The sequence below is a fragment of the Ascaphus truei genome, chromosome 7, assembly GCF_040206685.1.
Source record: "Ascaphus truei isolate aAscTru1 chromosome 7, aAscTru1.hap1, whole genome shotgun sequence".
Classification (NCBI taxonomy): domain Eukaryota; kingdom Metazoa; phylum Chordata; class Amphibia; order Anura; family Ascaphidae; genus Ascaphus; species Ascaphus truei.
In genome coordinates, this window is record NC_134489.1 from 72,945,900 (window position 1) to 72,968,522 (window position 22,623).

Here is a 22,623-nt window from a genome sequence, read left to right on the forward strand (position 1 = left end):
GGATGAGGGGGCAGGACGGGGTTGAGGGGGGAGGACGGGGATGAGGGGGGAGGACGGGGATGAAGGGGCAGGACGGGGATGAGGGGGGAGGACGGGGATGAGGGGGGAGGACGGGGATGAGGGGGCAGGACGGGGATGAGGGGGCAGGACGGGGATGAGGGGCAGGACGGGGATGAGGGGGCAGGACGGGGATGAGGGGGCAGGACGGGGATGAGGGGGGAGGACGGGGATGAGGGGGCAGGACGGGGATGAGGGGGGAGGACGGGAATGAAGGGGGAGGGACGGGGATGAAGGGGAGGACGGGAATGAAGGTGGAGGACGGGAATGAAGGTGGAGGACGGGGATGAGAGGGGTGGGGGGGATGAGGGGGCAGGACGGGGATGAGGGGGGAGGACGGGGGGGAGGACGGGGATGAAGGGGGAGGACGGGGATGAGGGGGGAGGACGGGGATGAGGGGGCAGGACGGGGATGAGGGGGGAGGACGGGGATGAGGGGGCAGGACGGGGATGAGGGGGCAGGACGGGGATGAGGGGGCAGGACGGGTATGAGGTGGCAGGACGGGGATGAGGGGGGAGGATGGGGATGAAGGGGGAGGACGGGGATGAGGGGGGTGGACGGGGATGAGGGGGGAGGAAGGGGCAAGACGGGGATGAGGGGGGAGGACGGGGATGAGGGGGGAGGACGGGGATGAGGGGGGAGGGGGGGGAGGACGGGGATGAAGGGGCAGGACGGGGATGAAGGGGCAGGACGGGGATGAGGGGGAGGACGGGGATGAGGGGGGAGGGGGGGGATGAGGGGGGAGGGTGGGATGAAGGGGCAGGACGGGGAGGAAGGGGGAGGAAGGGGGAGGACGGGGATGAGGGGGGATGAGGGGGGAGGACGGGGATGAGGGGGCAGGACGGGGATGAAGGGGGAGGAGGGGGACGGGGATGAGGGGGGAGGACGGGGATGAGGGGGCAGGACGGGGATGAGGGGGGAGGACGGGGATGAGGGGGGAGGACGGGGATGAGGGGAGAGGACGGGGATGAGGGGGGAGGACGGGGATGAGGGGGGAGGACGGGGATGAGGGGGGAGGACGGGGATGAGGGGGGAGGACGGGGATGAGGGGGGAGGACGGGGATGAGGGGGCAGGACGGGGATGAGGGGGGAGGACGGGGATGAGGGGGGAGGACGGGGATGAGGGGGCAGGACGGGGATGAGGGGGGAGGACGGGGATGAGGGGGCAGGACGGGGATGAGGGGGCAGGACGGGGATGAGGGGGGAGGACGGGGATGAGGGGGCAGGACGGGGATGAGGGGGCAGGACGGGGATGAGGGGGGAGGACGGGGATGAGGGGGGAGGACGGGGATGAGGGGGCAGGACGGGGATGAGGGGGCAGGACGGGGATGAGGGGGGAGGACGGGGATGAGGGGGCAGGACGGGGATGAAGGAGCAGGACGGGGATGAGGGGGGAGGACGGGGATGAGGGGGGAGGACGGGGATGAGGGTGCAGGACGGGGATGAGGGGGGAGGACGGGGATGAGGGGGCAGGACGGGGATGAGGGGGCAGGACGGGGATGAGGGGGGAGGACGGGGATGAGGGGGCAGGACGGGGATGAGGGGGGATGAAGGGGCAGGAGGGGGAGGAAGGGGCAGGACGGGGATAAGGGGGGAGGACGGGGATGAGGGGGGAGGACGGGGATGAGGGGGGAGGACGGGGATGAAGGGGCAGGAGGACGGGGCTGAAGGGGCAGGAGGATGGGGATGAGGGGGGAGGAAGGGGCAGGATGGGGATGAGGGGGGAGAACGGGGATAAGGGGGGAGGACGGGGATGAGGGGGGATGAAGGGGCAGGACGGGGATGAGGGGAGAGGACGGGGATGAGGGGGGACGACGGGGATGAGGGGGAGGACGGGGATGAGGGGGGAGGACGGGGATGAAGGGGCAGGACGGGGATGAGGGGGGAGGACGGGGATGAAGGGGCAGGAGGGGGAGGACGGGGGTGGACGGGGATGAGGGGGGAGGAAGGGGCAGGATGGGGATGAGGGGGGAGGACGGGGATGAAGGGGGATGAGGGGGCAGGACAGGGATGAGGGCGATGAAGGGGGAGGACGGGGATGAAGGGGGGAGGACGGGGATGAAGGGGGGAGGACGGGGATGAGGGGGCAGGACAGGGATGAGGGCGATGAAGGGGGAGGACAGGGATGAAGGGCGCAGCACGGGAATGAAGGGGGAGTACGGGGATGAGGGGGGGGAGGGGGGGATGAGGGGGCAGGACGGGGATGAAGGGGGAGGACGGGGATGAAGGGGCAGGATGGGGATGAATGGGGATGAAGGGGAGGACCGGGATAAAGGGGGAGGACGGGGATGAGGGCAGGACGGGGATGAAGGGGCAGGACGGGGATGAGGGGGCAGGACGGGAATGAAGGGGGAGGACGGGGATGAAGGGGGATGAGGGGGAGGACCAGGATGAGGGGGCTGGACGGGAATGAAGGGGCAGGACGGGGATGAGCGGGCAGGACGGGGAGGATGGGGATGAAGGGGGAGGACGGGGATGAAGGGGGAGGGGGGCAGGACTGGGATGAAGGGGCAGGACGGGGATGAGGGGGCAGGACGGGGATGAGGGGGCAGGACGGGGATGAGGGGGCAGGACGGGGATGAAGGGGGAGGACGGGGATGAAGAGGGAAGAACGGGGATGAAGGGGGGAAAGGGGTTGTGGAGGAGGGGGGAAGGGGTAGGGGAGGAAGAGGGTTGGGGTGGCAAGGAGGGGGATGGGGAGGAGGGGGAAGGTGATGGGGAGGAGGGGGAAGGTGATGGGGAGGAGAGGGAAGGGGTTGAGGAGGGTGGGGGGAAGGAGTTGAGGAGGATGATGGGGGAGGGGTTTGGGGGAGGGAGGAAGGAGTTCAGCATGAGGGGGGAAGGGGTTAGGGAGGAGGAAATGGGGAGGGGACAGGATTGGGGAGGAGTGGGAAGGGGTTGTGGAGGGGGAGGGGTGGAAAGAAGGAGTTTGGGGGGGAAGGGGTTGGGGAGAAGGGGATAGGGTTGGGGAGGGTGGGGGAAAGGGGAGTGGGGACAGGGTTGGTGAGTTGTGGGGAGGGGGGGTTGGGGAGGACAAAGGGGGTTAGGGAGTAGGAAGTGGGTTGGGGAGGAGAGGGAAGGAGTTGGGGAGGAGAGGGAAGGGTATGAGATGGGGGGTGAATGGGGGGAAGGTGTGGGGGAGGAGGTGGAAGGGGTTGAGGAGGATTGTGGGGGGCAGGGTGGGGGGAAGGAGTTTGGAATGAGGGATGGGGTTGGGGAGGAGGGAATGGGGAAGGGGACGGGGTTGGGTAGAAGGAGGGTGAAGGGTGGGAAGGCGAGGGGGAGGGTTGGGGAGTAGGGGAGAGGGATGGGGGACAGGGTTGGGGAGGAGGAAGGGAGTTGGGGAGGAGAGGGAAGGGCATGGGGAGGAGGGGTGATGGGGTGGCGAGGAGGGGGATGGGATGGGGAGAAGGGGGGTGGGATGGGGAAGAGGGGAAAGGGGTTGAAGAGGGTAGGGGAAAGGGGTTGAGAAGGAGGAGTGTGGGGGGGGAAGGAGTTAAGGAGAAAGGTGGGGGAAGGGGTTGGGAAGGAGGAGGATGGGTGGGGGAGGTGGGGATGGGGGAAAGGTAAGGCGTTCGGGATGAGGGGGAATGGGTTGGGGAGGAGGGAAGGGGTTGGGGAGGAGGAAGAAGGGGTTGTGGAGGAGGAGGGTGAAGAGGGGAAAAGGGGTTGTGGAGGAGGAGGGTGAAGAGGGGGACAGAGGTTGAGGAGGATGGGGGGGAGGAGTTGAGGGGAAGGGGTTGAGGAGAGTCGGGGGAGGGGTTGAGGAGGGGAGAATCGGTTGGGGGGAGGTGGGGGAGGGTAGAGAAGGGGGGGAGGTGGGGGAGGGTGGAGAAGGGGGGGAGGTGGGGGAGGGTGGGGAAGGGGTTGAGGTGGGGAAGGGGTTGAGGGCAGGTGTTTAGTGGAGGGTGGTGTTGAGGAGAAATGGTGGGAAATTGGTTGAGGGGAAGGGGTTGAGGAGGAGGGGGAAGGGGTTGAGGTGGGGGAGGGTGGGGAAGGGATTGAGGGGAGGGTGGGGTTGAGGAGAAAGGGTGGGAAATGGGTTGGGGCAATGAGGAAGATGGGAAAGGGGTTGAGGATGGGAAAGGGTAAGGGGTTTGGAAGTGGTTTAGGGGGGGTAGAGAAGGAGGTAGAGGAGATGGGAAGGAGGTAGAGGGGAGATGGGAAGGAGGTAGAGGGGAGACGTAAGGGGGGTTTAAAGGTTTCCCAGGGTGGAAACATAGTTGAGAAGTACCAGGAGGAGTAAAGAATTGAGGTAGAGGGGTTGTGTCCTTCTGATCTTTTATTAAAGGAGGGAATGTCCATTTTCTCCTTTGCAGCTGCTGCACGCTGTCTCTCATGGAGCTGCCAGACGTTCCCTCCCTCCATAACGCTCTTCCGATACAGACAGAAGCATGGCCGAAAGAGAGGAAGGAGGAGAGCGTTTCTGTAAGCTCTGTGAGAGACTGCTCTACGCACCATGGCAGCTTCAACGCTGCACTTCTGTGACCCCACAAGCCAGCACCAAGAAGACGGTGCACTTAAGGAGTGGATAATTAGAGTTAAGCACTTTGGATGTGCATGTCCATAATTTTGAACATGCAATTTCAATACTACACTGATGGGACGGACTTGGGCAGCCCGCGCGAAAAGCACTACTGCGTGCTTTTTGTTCTGACTCATTCTTGTTAGCAATTATTGTTGTAGTTGATGTGAAGTGTAATCTCTAAATTGTATATATCAAATGATGGTTTTTAATTGAAATGTAATGATTCAGCGTTTAAGAATATAAAGTACTCAACCTTCATGTCAACTTAATGTTTTCCGATGGCTTTCAGTTCCTAACAACTAGAAACACGATTTTAACGACTACAATTGAAATAACCACATCTGTAGATTATAAAACCTGAAACGTTAAAGCAAAACAATTTGCTTTTTAAAAAGGAAAACACAAAATACCTTGGCGCCATTGGGTCTGCAACCCATTGCAAAGTTCCCCTTTGGTACTGAAGGGGTAAAGTTGTGTTATGATTTCACCTCTTTAAAGGGATGTGGATCAGGTCCTTCGGATACGGATTTCTTTACTTTCAAAAGTAATACTTGGGGGGGGAAGTGTTCCATATTTTTTTCATTTTACCTTTTTAACTTTGTGAGCAAATGCATTGAAACCTCCTCCTTTCTATGCAAGAATACACAGATTCCATGCTTCACGTTGGTCGGCAGTGGGCTACCAGCTCCTCCAGCGAACAAATTGTCATTCTTGGTAAAACCTTCAGTAATATAGAAAATAAATAACAAAGTCACCTGATGCGACGTGTACACAGTGGTGCTACCAAGCTGTCAAGGTTTAAAATGCCCACGTCGGCAGTGATTCCAAGAGAACAAAATCTCTTTCTGTCTGCCAACAGCGAAACCATTGGCTGTGAAGAACAGAATGACTTGTAAAGAAAATTGAATGTCAAAGAAATAATTAAACCGTTCTTTATGTGAGCACATTAATCAATCCTGCGTTTTCCTTAATAACTCTTCACTTGACGTGCTGGCAAAGCTGATCAGCATAGTGGGCAGTAATGACCCATGATTACCTTTACGTTGCATTTAATAGTAAAAGTAATACGTTTGGAGGTCTGCCTTTAACATGGCTGTTTAGATCACAAATAATTGTGGAATAGTTCACATGTGTGCTTAATGTCACAATTCTGCTTTACATGAATGGGAGGTATTACATCCATGATATATGGTTTCAGGAAGGCAAGTGGAATATTAGGCAATCAAATGAAAATTTCAAATATAACAATCCTATTCACAGCCTCTGCAAAATCTGGGTCCTGCAGCACTCAAAAGAAACAGCAGCAATATGCTAAAAAGATAAACAATTTATTTGAATATACAAAGTGGTGCTTACAAGTAGCAGACACACAATGTTTCGGCAACAACCTTTGTCAAGTGCTGAAAAATACAACTCTGGGTTCTATTCATGGAGATTTCAGCTCTGATCATTTAAATGGAGCTGAAATCTTCAAAGCAAAGGGAAGACGGTTTTACAGCTCACTAAAAGGGCCTCTGTCGCATGCAGCTTTGAAACATGGAACAGGAACAATAGTCTTGTGGTTAAGACTCTCTGAAGTTGGAGGCCCCCCAATTCAACAATTACAGCACTTTAATTGGTTGCTTTATCCTCTTGTGTCTTGGGCATTTAAGATTAATTTGTGAGCTTCTTAGAGGAAAAGATGCATCTTCTGTATTGTTTTACAACCTAGAGGGCTAATGAACCAGCAATAGAAACATGTAAATATAATGTTATAAGTGAATATCAAGCAATACATTTGGAAATTCAGCATTATAGGTTACTGACTAAAAACCCTCATGTTCTTCTCTTTTCATCATACAATTAAAAAAAAAAAAAAAGGTTTAGGAAACCCCTGATGTGCATATTCTAAGCTTATATACCTATTTGAAATAAATTGAAGTAAATGCACAGCCATAGTGGCATTTCAATATTTGTTGTAGGGCTAAAACATGTCACATATCTACAAGCAATGAAGTATGTCAGTATTGCAAGTAATTACTTCTTACGGGTCTCTTGTTTGGGGGGAAGGAAAATGTAACCTCCCACTAATGGGGTAATTCTATATTGTCTGAATCGGACGATCACACTGCAATTCCTCTGAAACCTCCCACTAGCTAATGGTTTTTTTTCGTCCCATCACTGTGAAATCGGCCACTTTAGACAACATAGAATTAGCGCCTAAAAGTAAATGTGGTGTAAAGTAAAGTATTTCCAACCTCCCCACTATCTGCCTTTCTTCTTCTTAGAGGAGCATGGGAAATAACAGTATGGTTTGGCATGTATCTTTATGGTGTGTTTCTACACATACTGTACCACCTTGTACTTTTCATGTGAAACGTTTGTGCTGCCCGTGTTACAGCTTTAAAACTACCTTCCTCCCCTCCTCCTTCTGGGGCACTTTTACTTGTTCGGAACATCATTCTCTAAGCTACAGACAACAAAGTGAGACCAAACTCCCATCCTAAATGTGTTACTTTGCCAGTCTGCGGCCAGTTGTGTCAATGAATGTGCACATACTTACTGCTTCCTATCATTACTGTACTTTACTCGCTGTAAACTGAAGGCAAGTTCAGCAACAAGAGAATGAAGGAAATGTCCAGTTGTTCCCTGAATAATGCAGCTTTACAATGATCAACAGTGTGAAAGAAACACATCTATGTGAAATCATAGTGTTCTTTTTCTTTATGCTTTTCAAGAAAACTATTATTGAATGCATTCAATTTGAAGTCTAGTCTATACAGTGTATTCTGCTTGAGTGCATTTGCCATCTTCTGTAATGATTTACTTTCAGTTTGCAGCCAGTTCTCAACAGCTCATAAACTTTTTATGTGAAAATTAACCCATTAGAGCTAAGCCATATTTGCCCTATTAAAAATACCTATTGTTTGAAAAACCCCATGTGAATTGCATAGCACTGTGTGTCGTGCAGGCTCGTAGGGTGTTACCCAACTTTGAATTTATTTGTGGTTCATTAGAAATTCTCGAAGTCAGAATTACGAGTTATTAAAACTACAGTTAATATTTAAAATCCCTTCTAAAAACTGACATTCTGCGCTGTGACCGGCAGTTCGGACACACTTCACCAGCTAAAGCCGCTTTAAATAAGAAAAGGACAGAGAAATTAAATGTGTGAGCCTCAAGTTGTATAAAGATACCCAGTATTATTATACAGTGTCATGTTCATTTCGGGTAGTCATGATCCAAATATTGTAACCAGTACATGCACGGCCCTTTTAGGCAAACTTAAATTAAACTGCTAGAAATTTGTGTTTGGTTTTCTACTCTAAACCTTTCTCTCTTTTTTTATCCCTGGCTGGTAGAATTTATTTATATTGATGTGTCTGCGTGGGATGAACTATCACAGAGCTGGCCAACTCCAGTACTCAAGGGTCACCAACAGCCCAGATTTGCAGGATATTCCGGCTTCAGCACAGGTGGCTCAATCAGTGGCTGAGCCACTGATTGAGCCACCTACGCTGAAGCCGGGATATCCTGCAAACCTGGGCTGTCGGTGGCCCTCGAGGACTGGAGTTGGCCACTCTTGCACTATCATAACTGAAGTACTTCATCTCCAGAAGTAGCGGCACTGCACACGTACTTTAGCACTTTGCTGTGAACTTTGATGACTTGTTTCACTTGGTTCTAAAGAGAAAGTTTCCCCTTTACCTCTAGAATGAAGTCACCCTGCTGAGAAATGAAGTGGCACAGCTGAAACAACTTCTTCTGGCTCATAAAGATTGCCCTGTAACCGCCATGCAGAAGAAATCTGGCTATCATAGTGAGTAATGTTCCATTACCCATGGCCTTGGGCTACTACATCAGTGAAATACTGCCAAAATGAACTGAGCTACCATTAAAAAAAAAAAGGAGACACACACCTAGTATTTAACATTAAATATTGAAAATATGGCAAGGTTATTGCTGGATAAGTGTGGATGTTATTTGAATATAATTATTTTCTACATTCCTCAGTGCAATATTCTATTGCTGCACATGATTAACTTCTTCAATGCAGCCTCACTGGCACTGAAAGGCTTAACGTGTTTCGCTTTCTTTAGTGGGCTTTGTTTAATTAGTATGTTAGCAATCCCTAAAGCTATAGTGTTCCAATTAAGGTACATATGATTAGCATATGCAAAGGACTTTGGGAGTCTCTTCAGTGTGGCTTAAATATCTGTTTGGAAGAATAAAATAATAACACATTTTTCTTTTATTATAATGGGAATTACTCTGCCTGAATATATATTACTGTACAGCTTTAGTTGACAACCATGTTTTTGCAGTATAGTGTGTGTGTGTATATATATATATATATATGTGTGTGTTTGTGTGTATATATGTGTGTGTGTGTATGTATATATATATATATATATATATATATATATATATATATATATATATATAATATCCTTGTGGATGCTCTGAAAACATTTATTTTAGTATTTGATACGAATATATCATTTTAAAGACGATGTAACAATATTCTCCTCTTCAGCATTTTAAAGGTTAATTGTGCTTTTCCTCCTCTCCTTTTTGGCTGTGATATACAATGTTCCAACCAGCTGCTGCTGTAGAATAAATGGCCAATTTTGTCCCTGGTACACAAATTTGTAACAAATAACAAAGCTGGGAATGCATTAGGCAACATTCATAATATATAACCCACAGCTTCCTCCTTTATGATTTAATGATATTCCGGGATATTTGTAAATGTGAAGATTGTTTCTGCCATATGTAACCACTTCATTTTAATTTGCCAGTGTCAGTAATTCAGGAGAATAAAGAAACATTTTGAATTGCATGGAAACAGTTCCTCAGGTGCTTGCGATAAAACTTAATAGCCTCCATCTTTACTTGTAGTCATTTTAAGCTGTTTTATCAGAACAGGCAATATTTTTTCATTTAAAAGAATTTGAGAGGTAAAAGGAACTTTCTATTGCCGCATATATTTAGAGCGCTGATTTTGTCATTTCTGAGCTGATAAATCTTAGTCCACAGATGCGCAGTCATTTGACAGGGTAGAGAATAACATTTCGCAGTAAATTGGAGGAGCATAGGCATATGCTGGAGATTGGTATTAACAATGATTGCAGCAAGAATGAGGCTATTATCCTTCCCATCTGATAAACACACATGCTGTCGAATAGACACGACCAGGAACGTGCATTGTATGTGCCGTTTCCCGCAGAACCTTTTGGAAGGGCTTTGCATATCCTTGTATACATGCTTTGGATTTATTCATCTGCGTCTTACACATGTTTCGTGCTTAGCAGAGTTATGGCAAAATATGGTGTACCAGCATTGCCATATAATCCAACAGGGGGGTTGTTATATTCTGGGTTGTATTGATATATACCAGGGGTGGCCAACTCCAATCCTCAAGGGTCACCAACAGGGAGGTTGTAAGGATATCCCTGCTTCAGCATAGGTGGCTCAGTCAACGGCTGTTAGTGGCCCTGTGTATACACACCTAATATGATACCAGTAATAAAGGAACAATTTCTCCTGGACTTTTTTTTTACACAGGAAGCAGGGGCTCTCCGGAGCTGAACCAAGTTTATTTCCGCTCTGGGGACCCCCTACTTACCTGGGAAGGCGCTGACAGAACAGTACGATCCAGGGCAAAACTAAATGGAGGTTTAGATCTCCTGCGTCACACGGGAGATTTAAACCTTCATATAGTACTGGCGGCACCTTCTCTGGTAAGTATACCAGAATGCAGGGGGTCCACGGAGCTTAAATAAATGTAGTTCAGCTCTGGAAACCCCATGCTTCCCACCTATTTAAAAAAAAAGGGGGAAGGGGAGAATGAGGTGGTACTGCTCCTCTAAGGCTTTATTATTTTGAAGTTTGCTGTAGAAACTTTGCCGACTACAATATCCAGTTAGGAAGAGGGTGGATAAATCTTACAAAAAAATGTTTTTTTTTTGGGATCGTTAATTCGACTTGATATACCATTCATGTGTAAGCCCCTACACACGTCCATGCATCAGAGCACTATTATACTGAGATTGTACTAAACTTTGCACATCATTTAATATAGATCAATGTTCCTTGTAATTGCCCAACTTGAACATTTACCATAACTCTCATGTTAAATTGAACAACCTAATGTGCATGACCCTATAAAACCTTGCTCATGGCTTCTTGGCATATCTCGGGAGTTCTCTAAAGTTTATTTAAAAATTACATTTAATCAAGAACTCTGATGTTAGTCCAGTTAAAGAATCCCTAACCTCAGAAGTGTATTACCCAATGATATTCCTTGAGGCACCCTCTGACCTCAGAAGGCACCATACAGCCCATTCACATCAATAAGCTGTAAGGCGTCTTCCAGTGCTGCAAAGTGTCTTGTGGAATAGCACCGCTTAGTAAACAGTTCTTTTTTCCGGACCAATATGACATAAGATTTATTCGACAACTAATGATATAAACAAACACATTCCTCACCACGAACATTAAGATTCTTTGTTGGTTACTTAAGCATTCGCACATTTGCAATATACAGTACCATTTACAATTATGTATTTTCATACGCTTTTTAATTATCTTTTTAGGATCTGTTCAGAATTATTGAATTATTAGTCATATTTAGTATGTGTAGTGGTATATTTTGTGCCCAGAGCCCAATTCATTCACACATCTCTTGAACAGCTGGTGGCATTTAGAGTCTAAATTGCTTATTCTCTTGAGTGCACATCATTAGAATCAGGTGTTGCAATCATCAGTTGCTGCAGTTAATGGAAAGAGAGCCAGATAAATATGAAAAATAATCTTTATTTGCAGAGGAAGAGTTTCAAGGTGTGTTTATATCACATCTCATTATATAGCATTAGTTAAATTAAAATTGTTTACTCGAACACTCAAGGACAGCATTGGATCTTTTCATCTGTAATAAATACATTTGCACCTGAAGCAGCAGTCCCATTTAGCAATGCTTGTCGGACATGCAGTAAATGAAAGAGCTTATTCAAATAGCCACAGTCATTGTTTTTATATTTGCTCCAGACTAGCTTTTGAAATCTAGACCCAGAATTTCTACAGCCGCTTGAGAGAACAGAAAATGAAATCTGTTCTGATCTGTAGTGTGTAATATGCATAGATATGAATGGTACAACAGCCATTCTAGTAGGATAGTAGCATGATATATTAACTTCATTCAAAAAATCATCTAGGGCTATCAAGATTAGTGTTTGGGTTCCTATGATGTCCTTGTATTGTTGGCAGAACAATGGCCCTTAAAAATCATTCTTGATACCTAAAAAAGAACGAGAAACAGAATCATTGATATCAGACTGTTGAAGTAGGTTTAATTGAACTACGGGAAGTAAAACAAATGATATATATTTGGACATTTTTATAAGTATATAATATATAATATAAGTGTGTGTATACATGATATATATGTACAACCTTCCTATGTGTATGTATAAGCAAAGAAGGGTGGGTAACCATGTTGGTCCTTTCTTCCATGTAGTAACATTTCAACTACTTGTTGGTCCAATAAAAGGTATCATACCACCTAATACCTCTCCCTTCTTTGTTACTACATGTGTATGTATATGCATGCACAGCCTTGAGTGGTTATAAAACTAGTTTTTTAATTATTTTATTTTTTTATAATAGATGCTGAAAAAGATGAGAGCTCAGAAGACATTTCAATGCCTAGCAGCCCACAGACTGAAGCTATTCAACACAGTTCAATCAGCACTTCCAATGGAGTCAGCTCCACCTCTGTGGCAGAAGCAATAGCCACATCAGTTCTTACGCAGATGGCGGACCAGAGTTCAGAACCAGCCGTTTCACAAGTTGTAATGGTTCCGCCTCCTTCCCAGCCCCAGTCTTCAGGGAGTTGATTACAAACATTTGCATTTCACCAGGTCTTGGTTATCAATTGGAGACTTTAAAGGGGGAATCAAGGAAAGGCCAGTCTTTATTTAGGAGGGGAAAATAGCCTAAAATCCAATTTTATTTTTTAATCAGTACCCGCTGAGGGAAGCAGGTTCTACTCTTGTTCAGGAAGTTATTTTTTTTATTTATTTTAATGTTTTTTTGTTCTTGCAAATTGTTTACTAGTTCCCTTTTTGGTCTTAATTTGTACGGTATGTTTAAATATGGCAGTTTTACATTTGCTACTTAATATCCTTGTTTTAAGAGCTATCAGGGCGACCTTTTCAATCTTAGTCTGGAGACTGTGGTAGTAATGATTTGCTCTGTGACATTTATACCAAAGTTCTGCATAGTCCCTATTGACTTTGACGTTAACAAGGTCATAACGCACTAAGCAGGAGCAAAAAAAGACACGGTCGATTTGCTTTTAATCTATTTGCCTTTTATTTTGCACATTCCGAAAGGAAGAATATTGGAAGAAAATGGGTTTTCTGTTTTGTATAGGTTCTTTCACTTTTTTAAAAATCATTTCTTTTTAATTGCACATGTGAAATGACTTTAAGAAACACTTATGAACTTGTTAGCGATCTAAAGAGTCCCTCACTTTACAGTTCTAATGTATTTGGAAGAGAAATATTGACTGTTTCTTTGCCGAAGCTGAGTCAAAAAAGCGCAATTCCTTTGTTTCCACGCTTTTTTTTGGCAAGCCTACTGAAAATAGTGAGAAACCATACTGTGCAGAGTTAATTTATTGGTAGTAAGTAGAATAGTTTTTGAAATTCTGCATCTTTATGTGCTTTACTGGCTCCCCAGTCTCACATTTACCACGAGTATCATTGCCAGAAAAAGCCTAAAAACCTAAGTTAGACAACTCAAAACATATTTTTGTCATTGTGTTTGCGAGCTAACTTGTACTTAATTCTTGTGTAAGCGCTGTCATCTTTCTGTAGCAACATTTTGATACCTTTTTTGTGGAGAAAAAAAAATCAGTATCTGTATTGAGATGTTCACATAATGTTGTGAGTGCGTGAGTCGGGATGGAGGGTGGGGGAGAAGGGGTTAATGGGGTGAGAATGATTTAGTAGTTTATGCCAGCAAACTATGCTTGAATGTTTAAAGATGCCTTCAGTGTGATGCTGGCTCATAGGAGAGTGCAGGTTAAAAAAAATGGTCTGTGTGTTGTTTTATAACCAACATTCCACGATGTAGCTCGTGTTGGAGGAGATGATTGTAGGTACACGTTCTCACTATCCAGTTGTCTGTAGGATATTGAGTCCTCTCAATGTGCCATTATCTATTCTGATTCTACACTCATGTTCAAAATGCAATATTTCATATAGACTCGTAAAATCAAGGTGTATATGTGCTTTAAGATTTGCATTTCTTTGCAGAATTCTGTTGTGTACACAATAGAAATATCAGCAGTGTGTATCTGCGACAGATAATTGTATATATGTTTTTCCTTCTCTAGCCCCGAGTTGTCAGGTATCCAATTTACATAATTTCCAAATATAGATATATATATATATTTAAATAATGTAAATTAAATAATTTGAGAGGTTATTTTGAGAGGAATTTAAATGTAAATCAGGATAAGAAATCAAATTCCATCCGTCATGTTTCAGTACAGTTGTAAATCAGTGGGAATTAATCACTGGACAAAATTGCAGTAATCCTAAACCGAGTTGATGACAATGCACTAAATGTTTTAATCCCTCGGGTGCTGAAAGGGCAAACAACGCATCGCTCTGCGTTTATTGCTGATTTAACCTCAGTGGTACAAAATGTGAATTCTGCAGGAAAGAATTATATTTCATTTCAATGTTATTTTGCAATTAGACTTCATTAGTGAAATAATTGTTCTCCTCTGATACAGACACGTTTTGTTACACTTTATTTATACAATTCAAGTTTTTCTTGCATTATAAAATTGTTGCAGCTGTAAATGAAAATGACATCCTGTAAGTATGAAGAGAACATGTATTTGGTCACTGGTGTTAGTTAGAAAAATGTGTATCCATGTTGAGCTAATAGAGACAATGTTCTTAATCCATGAATTCCATTTTACAACTCGTCACACTATTTCTGTACTTACAATTTTGAATCTTTGGATTTGACATTTCACAAACTGTACGGTTTCATTTCAATTACAGTTTGCATGAGTAAATCATGTGAGAAAATAAAATCGATCGTTAAATTGTTTTATTTTTTTATCATTTTATTGAGTTGTAGAGGTTTTTTTTGCATTGTTTGCAGTGGGTAATGTATTTATAATTACTTACGATCTACCTAGCAGGCAAGCAAATATGTACATTAAAATAAATATGTTAAAGAGCCATTGGTTACATTAGCATCTCTTGTTAATTTGTTCTGATTTGACCATTGAAGGAAAATGGTCAATCTATGTAGTTGTTTGTTTGTTTTTTACAGTATCTCAAAAACTGCATGAAATGTGTATCTGGCCTTTTTTTAAGCATTGATTCTGTTAAACATTCAGTGCCATTAGCATCGCATATTGAAGTTGCAAAAAGTAAGTGCTCAGCCATGGAAGAACAGAAAATAACAATACAGGTGCGCAGCTAAAATGAATTAATATATGTGATAAAGTAGTGATTATATATTACCACGGAACCCAAATGAGTGATATGTAATAACTGTGTTACCAATCAAATTGGAGCGTCTGCTGCTGTACAGAGGGTAGCCCAAGACCCTGGATAACTAGACAAAACAAAACAAAGAACAGCGCACAACGCTCATCGTGAAATATACAGTATAAGTACAATTTTATAATAAAAAATGGTTCAAGGCTCTGCGTACATAAAGCAAGTTGAAAACAGGCACAGAATAAATACTGGTATCTGTTACCACTCCAGACAACTGGAACACGCAGGAACAGCAGGTTTACGTCCACTTCAGGGAGCTGTCAGACCTGCAGCGTCGCAGCATTGAGCTGACTGGCGTTGGATGAAGACGTCACCGCGTGCGTGTCAAATCGGCAAAATTCTCTCTGAAAGGCTGCTAAACCACCGAAAACTTGCCAAATAACAATAAAATCATACAGATTAGAGAGTGGTGTATTCCAACGCGTTTCGTAGCACTAAACGGCTACTTCTTCAGGGAATACACCACTCTCTAATCTGTATGATTTTATTATTATTTGGCAAGTTTTCGGTGGTTTAGCAGCCTTTCAGTGAGACGTTTGCCGATTTGACACGCACAAGGTGACGTCATCTTCATCCGACGCCAGTCAGCACCACGCTGCGACGCTGCAGGTCTGACGTCAGACGCTGTCCCACGAGGCTGTGAGCTGATCCCTACAGACTCCTGTCCCGGTGGAGCTCCAGCTTGTACTTGGTACTCGTGGCACTATCTACTGGTCTCTCCGAGTGTGCTTTGTGTCTAGCAAGGACTTTTTAGGCCATCTATGTGCAGACTGCGGAAGTGGACCTAAGAAATCCTTACCTGCTGTCCTTGCGTGTTCCAGCTCCCTGAAGTGGACGTAAACCTGCTGTTCCTGCGTGTTCCAGTTGTCTGGAGTGGTAACAGATACCAGTATTTATTCTGTGCTTGTTTTCAACTTGCTTTATGTACGCAGAACCTTGAACCATTTTTTATTATAAAATTGTACTTATACTGTGTATTTCACGATGCGCGTCAGCCATGGAAGATCTGCTTTTTCCTTAGTAATTAATAGCTTTGCACCTTAGGGTTCAAAACCCAGTGATGATAATGGAGTGGTACAATAAGTAACTGAGCATGCAAGACATACGTCCTTTGTAAAGGCGTCTGTAATGATTCATACATAACTAAGAAAAGACTGCGACACAAATTATGTGTGAACACGTTAGGGATGTTTGAGTTCCCTGAGATGTAGCTTCTATGTTATGGGGTCTGGCACCCTGGGTGTCCCTTGATGTAGTAGCTCCGCCCCCAGATAAATGCTTGTAACCTAGGGAGAGATGGCGTCCTGCACTCCTATGGCAGACAGAAGGGAGATGACTCACGTGATCGTGAGTGCCGGAGGGGCCATGACAGTCTGGCCTCGCGACACCTTCGTCACTCAAAGGGTAAGGCACTTTCATAATATAACAAATTCAGCAATTTTAAGGTTTTCCATAAACATATAAATATTTTTAAATCAATATTTCTCCAAAATACAAAACTGCTAAGGAAGTATGTCATCGGAATATACAGGCTAAGGGGTATCAAGGCAATTTTGGAGCAAAACTGGGGGCATTTTCACCCTGCACCTATGTATCAAAACACCATGCTCCAATGTTGCCCCTTCTGCCCCGGCTTACGACTTGGGGAATGTCAGTAGGAGGAGTTTGGGAGGAGTTACATGGTGCTCATATTATAATGAGATGTATCACATTCTGCATCTCTGTGCCATTCTTTTTACCATTTATTTACCCTGCAAAATTCTCCATATCTCAAGTGGCGTAATTGTAAAATTCAGCGTCAGATGTAAAACTACTGTGCCAAAAAGAAACAGAGCAGTAAATCTAAACCCGATTCTCTCTATGTTGATAGAGACCCCTAAGTGGCTAAGTGAAAGGTATCTGATTTATATTTACAAATGTTTTCAGCTTGCAATCTCTGTAATATATATATATATACACATATATACACACACACACACACACATTAAAACATACATGCAACGTTCTTTTTCAGAGAAAGATACATGTTCTTCTTTGAATATGGAATGTTAGTATAATTATTCACACACCACATAAACATATATTAACACCTCGAAAACAAATGATATAAAAGACCTTCAAGGAGACTGAATATTCTAAATGTCTACAACAATTATTATAGTTGTTTATATAAAGATCTAAACATTGATATCACTATATTGTACTTCAAGCACTTTAGACTCTAGGTATGGATAATTGGGTTAGTTTTGCGCAATTTACATTTAAAGAGCATTATTTAGATGCTTTTGAGACTTTGATTATATGTTGGTGACCAGCATGTGGATGTGCGGGAGAATAATGTGCAGATTTAATTTTCTAACTTCCATGAGAATACTCCAGAAAAATTAAATCGGCTCAAGTTCTTGTCAATGGATATCCAATTTGTATTTTATTTATAAAATGTTTTACCAGGAAGTAATACATTGAGAGTTACCTCTCGTTTTCAAGTATGTCCTGGGCATAGAGTTAAGATGACAAATAATACATGGTTACAAATACAGTTACATAAGTGAACAGGGTTATAGATTACATACAAGACATAGCATGCACAGTAAGAGATAATATATATTACTAGCTGATATACCCGGCGTTGCCCGTGATTTACCCCCCTTCACAGCTGGCTGGCCCCCACGTTCACAACTCCGTTCCCCTTCACAGCTCCGCGCCCCCCCTCTTCACAGCTCCGTGTCCCCCCCCCCTCCTTCACATCTGCAGTCTCCCCTCCCTGCACCCCACATCACTCTCCACCCCTCCTGGCCCCCACATCAGTGTCCCCCGCCTTGCACATCACATCACTCTCCGCCCCTTGCACCTCACATGACTCTCCCCCCCCCTTGCACCTCACATTACTGCCCCCACCACATCACCCCCCGGCCCCCACCACATCACCCCCCGGCCCCCACCACATCACCCCCCGGCCCCCACCACAGACTGTCACACACACATACAGTGTCACACACACACACACAGTGTAACACACACACACAGTGTCCCCCCCCACACGGTGTCACACACATACACACACACAGTGACACACACCTACACACACACACACACGTCACCTCTCCTTCCGTCCGCAGCCATCTTACTCCGCGAGGGAGGAAGGGGGTCCTTCCGGGCGCCGCCATCTTAGGCGCCGCGTGTCCACTGCCTGTCGGAGCACCGGGGGGGAGGTGAGTGGAGCACCGGGGGGGAGGTGAGCGGAGCATCGGGGGAGGTGAGCGGAGCACCGGGGGGGAGCTGAGCGGAGCACCGGCGGGGAGAGCTGAGCGGAGCTCCGGGGGGGAGAGCTGAGCGGAGCACCGGGGGGGAGCTGACACGGGGAGAGGAGAGCGCGGGGGCGCGCGGCGCGTGCTTGAGAGCCGTGGGGGTGTCCCGGGCACTCGCTCCGCTCCTGTAGCGACGCCGGGGGGGGGGGTGAAAGCGGGGGAAACGGAGGCACGGGGAGAGAAGGAGGTGCGCGCGGGTCATGATGACTTGGTGTGTGTGTGTGTGTGTGTGTGTGTGTGTGTGTGTGTGTGTGTGTGTGTGTGTGTGTGTGTGTGTGTGTGTGTGTGTGTGTGTGTGTCGTCACTCCACCTCAGGCCAATGAGAGGTGCGGGGGCGGGCGGCCCAAGGGAACAATGAGATTTCCCCTAGGAACACAGGAAGATGCATACAGTGCTTTCACTAATATATAATAAGATAGGGGTATGAGATTGGTGAGGATGGATGCTTGTTCCTGTTTATCGTGTTGAACATAATTTTCACTCATGACACCATTCACAAAATTCACTCATGACACCATTATGTTACCCTGTAATTGTTTAGATAGTAGAAGGTAAAAAAAAATATATTGGGTGTCAACCATTCCTCATTTGATGCGTATCGCATTGGTGTTCCAAGCTTAAGAATGCCCAGATGCTTTTTAACCACAAATAATGTGCTTTTTATGTTACCACCCATGGAGATATATTCCTGGATAAATCATTTTCATTGGACACATTATTGGTTTGTGTGACTGCAGCTTTAGAATCTGGTGAGAAAGGGAATTTGGTGGCTGCAAAACAAATGAAAAGCAGGGCGAAATGTTTTTTTTATTCCTATACATTATGCAAGACAGAAGAGAAAAGCATGGAAATAGGAGAGAGAGAACTGCAAGGAGCAGGCTGCACCTTTCCCCATACTGTATCAGATACCAGCACACTTGATTGCCTAAAGCTTCACTATGCAGGTGTATTATGTGTGGTGGCAGGCTGGCAGCCCGAGAGCTCATAGTTTTGGCTAGTAAAATATAAAATTGCAGGACTCTACATTCTGTCCATTTTCTGTTTTTACTCATTTTTCCAACTTACTATTCATACTACTGCCATCTTTTAACCATTTAAATCTGCCTAATACAAGAAATAAACAGACCATTTAAACGCAAGGTCACATTTAATAATGTAGTTCAGTGTTGTGGGATGTTTTGTATAATTGTTTGTTGAGTGAGATGATAGACTATTGAACTTGATTCTTGACCCACGGCACAGACTTAAATGTTGAAAAAAGAAATCCTGCCAGCACTGTTCTTTGTAATGTATCTTGAGATATATATAAGAAATATAAGTTAGCGCCAATCGTGATGTGATACCAATCAAGGGATATCAAGAATATATAAAGTGCTAATAACCTAAATGAATATTTTGTAATAATATATTAATAATATCCTATGTGCTCAATACGTGAATAAATAATATAACACAATATAGAATGAACAGTGAAAAAACATGGAAAGAAGTGGTAAACCAGTCCTTTTTCAAATGAAGTCGATCAATAGTGAACAATGAATTCTGGTGTGGGGGTCTCCGGCAGCTCTGAAATTGGATGAACCACATCCAAGGATTACCTATGGGGAAAAGAGAAAAGAGCGCACGCCCCATAGCGTGAAATTGTACATTTATTGGAAAGGAGGGGGATGGGGAGGAGGGGGGGGTGAAAATTCACTCACAAAGGTAGGTGAATAAAAAGAATGTTGATCTGCGCTCGATGCGGCCCGCCATGCGCATGCGTGGTGACGTAAGGGAGCGGCATTACGTCACCACGCATGCGCATGACGGGCCGCATCGAGCGCAGATCAACATTGCGGCCAGCTGCTGTAGGAGACACCATTCTACCTCCACAAATTTGGTTTTGGCTGTTGGAAGTAGTCTCTGGAGTCTTGCATCTGATATCATCTGTCTGCAGTGTCTAGTGAGAGTGGGACTGCTGAAGCTGTATGCTGACTGACCAGATTGGCGGTGATGTTATCACACATTGCTTTATATTCACCTACCTTTGTGAGTGAATTTTCACCCCCCCCCTCCCGATCCCCCTCCCCCTCCTTTCCAATAAATGTACAATTTTACGCTATGGGGCGTGCGCTCTCTTTTTCCCCCATATATATATATATATATATAAATATATATATATATATATATGTATCGGTACCGTGTTAGCCGGGCTTTAATAATAAAAAATTAATAGACGATACCGTTCTGTGGCGAACTAAATTCTTTTATTTGTGCGAGCTTTCGAGATACACTGATCTCTTCTTCCGGCGGTGTTACATTGAATAAAGCAGGCAAGGGATTTACTCAAAAACAGTGCATCTTGGACTGTGACTAAAGCTCATCCCTCCCCCCTGTGTAGTGTGTGATTTATGATTTGTGGTGTTAAATAGTCACTGAATGTGAGAGATGTAAGAGTGTGTGTGTGTGTGTATAAATAAATAAAGAGCCCACCGTGTGTACAGTGCTTGACAAAAGGTGTGTGTGTGGAGTGGGAGTGTATATCAATGGTGTGGGTAGGTGTGGAAATGTAAGAGGGTGTTGCATTACTAAAAGTGTGTGTAGATACTATGTGGTCCCTAATGGTATATAGGGATGGGATTACATAGAGTATTTGTATGTGTAAGTGACAGCTGTGTGCATACATATAGCACAGTATGTATAGACAGATGAACGATCTGAAGGTGGCCATACTCAAAGGTAATCTTAGAACACCAAAAGAGAGACGGTTGCATGAATACAAATTTATGCAACTGACACTTAGCGGTGGCCTAAACCAAGACCGAAGTTTTATGAATCACTACTGACACGACAGAACTCTCTTCCCATGAGTGCTAATGGCCATGTCTATACATACTGTGCTAATGAAGTCGCCGTGCTGCACAGATATCACAGCCGTAACTGACGTCACATGGTGGAAGGGGGAATTGAGTCTTCACAAAGCAGAGATGGCGTTTGGAATGATCCTCTCTTTGTGAGACCTATAGTATGTGATGTATCTGTGCTTGCCCTTTGGGTTCATTGTGAGTGTTACTTGTATAGCGTGTGATGTCTCACACTGTCTCTTCTCCTTGCATTTTATTTTACATGCATCATCTGTGAATGAGATCTGCCAGACATTATCCAGATTCTCCATTGTGATTCATGAAATTCAGTGTGTATTTCAATTTGACCAACTTCTTGTGAGTAGGTTTCATGTTCTTTTTTCATTTAGGATCACTTTTTCTTTTAGCACTAATTATTTATTGTGTATATTTGCACTGTACCCCTTTGGCGCTCTGCTTTTTGCTACATTTATACTCTTGCATGGTACATTTGGAGTTTCTGTACATTTGTATTTACTTTGTTTTGTTTTTTTTTGTTTTTTTTACTTGACCAAAATTTTAGAGATACCAAATCCATTTTGTAATGAGAGAACAAGTAGCAGAGGTGGGCAACCTATTTTTCAATGTAGCCACAGGTGTGTGGAATGTGAAGTGAAAATCGCTACACCATGTAAAAATTGAGAAATTAGGTTGCTCAATCGAACATTTAAAACAACACACTGTTCGTCTGCTTCACTCACCTCCGCACTATCACCTGCTGCTGCTTCACTCAGGTTTGCCTCCCAGTGGGTGTTAGTCGGGGTGCTCTGCTCAGTATCCCCCATCATGGGTTCTTTTGAGTTAACCCTTCTTTTTTAAGTGCATTTTTTACAGTGCACTTGTTGGTTCCCTTTATATATTTGTTTGACTGGTTTTTCTTTGTTCTACTTGGCAACAAGTAGAATTGCTGTTTAACTGAATTGGCCGGCTTCGCCGGCCAATCAGTATTGAACCAGATCAAAATAGGCTGCTTCACTCAGAAGTGTATGTACAGAGCTCCTAGGCATTGTGGAATCAGGTTGTATTCTTCTTTTCATTTGTGTTATTTTAGAGTGAAACTGTGGGGGACTGTGTGATTTATAGAGGTTTAAAGATTGCTTCTGGGGTTTAAAAACCGTTTTTGGTTTTTCACCCAGGGACTGCAGTGGTTTTTCAACCCAGCACAAGCTGCACTTTGGCTGGCTGGAAACTGCAGCTTTCAACCCCTCTCCCCTCCCCAAACACTGGTTGTTTTACTGGCTGTTTTACTTCCAATTTCACTTTATTTCCTATTG

The 22,623-nt window shown here is 45.1% G+C and overlaps 1 protein-coding gene across 5 annotated transcripts in view; it reads left to right on the forward strand.

Annotated features, from left to right (window-relative positions):
* Window positions 1–14,832, forward strand: part of ATF2 (activating transcription factor 2) — a 70,434-nt gene extending 55,602 nt beyond the window's left edge. For 3 of the 5 annotated variants that reach the window (XM_075609015.1, XM_075609014.1, XM_075609016.1), the window contains 2 exons: window positions 8,279–8,384; window positions 12,233–14,832. In XM_075609015.1, the coding sequence (XP_075465130.1) occupies window positions 8,279–8,384; window positions 12,233–12,462 (336 nt within the window). In that variant the 3' untranslated portion in view covers window positions 12,463–14,832. Of the gene's footprint in view, window positions 1–8,278; window positions 8,393–12,232 lie in introns of those variants that run through there. The other 2 variants (XR_012802696.1, XM_075609017.1) reach the window with 2 other exon arrangements.
* Window positions 14,833–22,623: the final 7,791 nt, after the last annotated feature.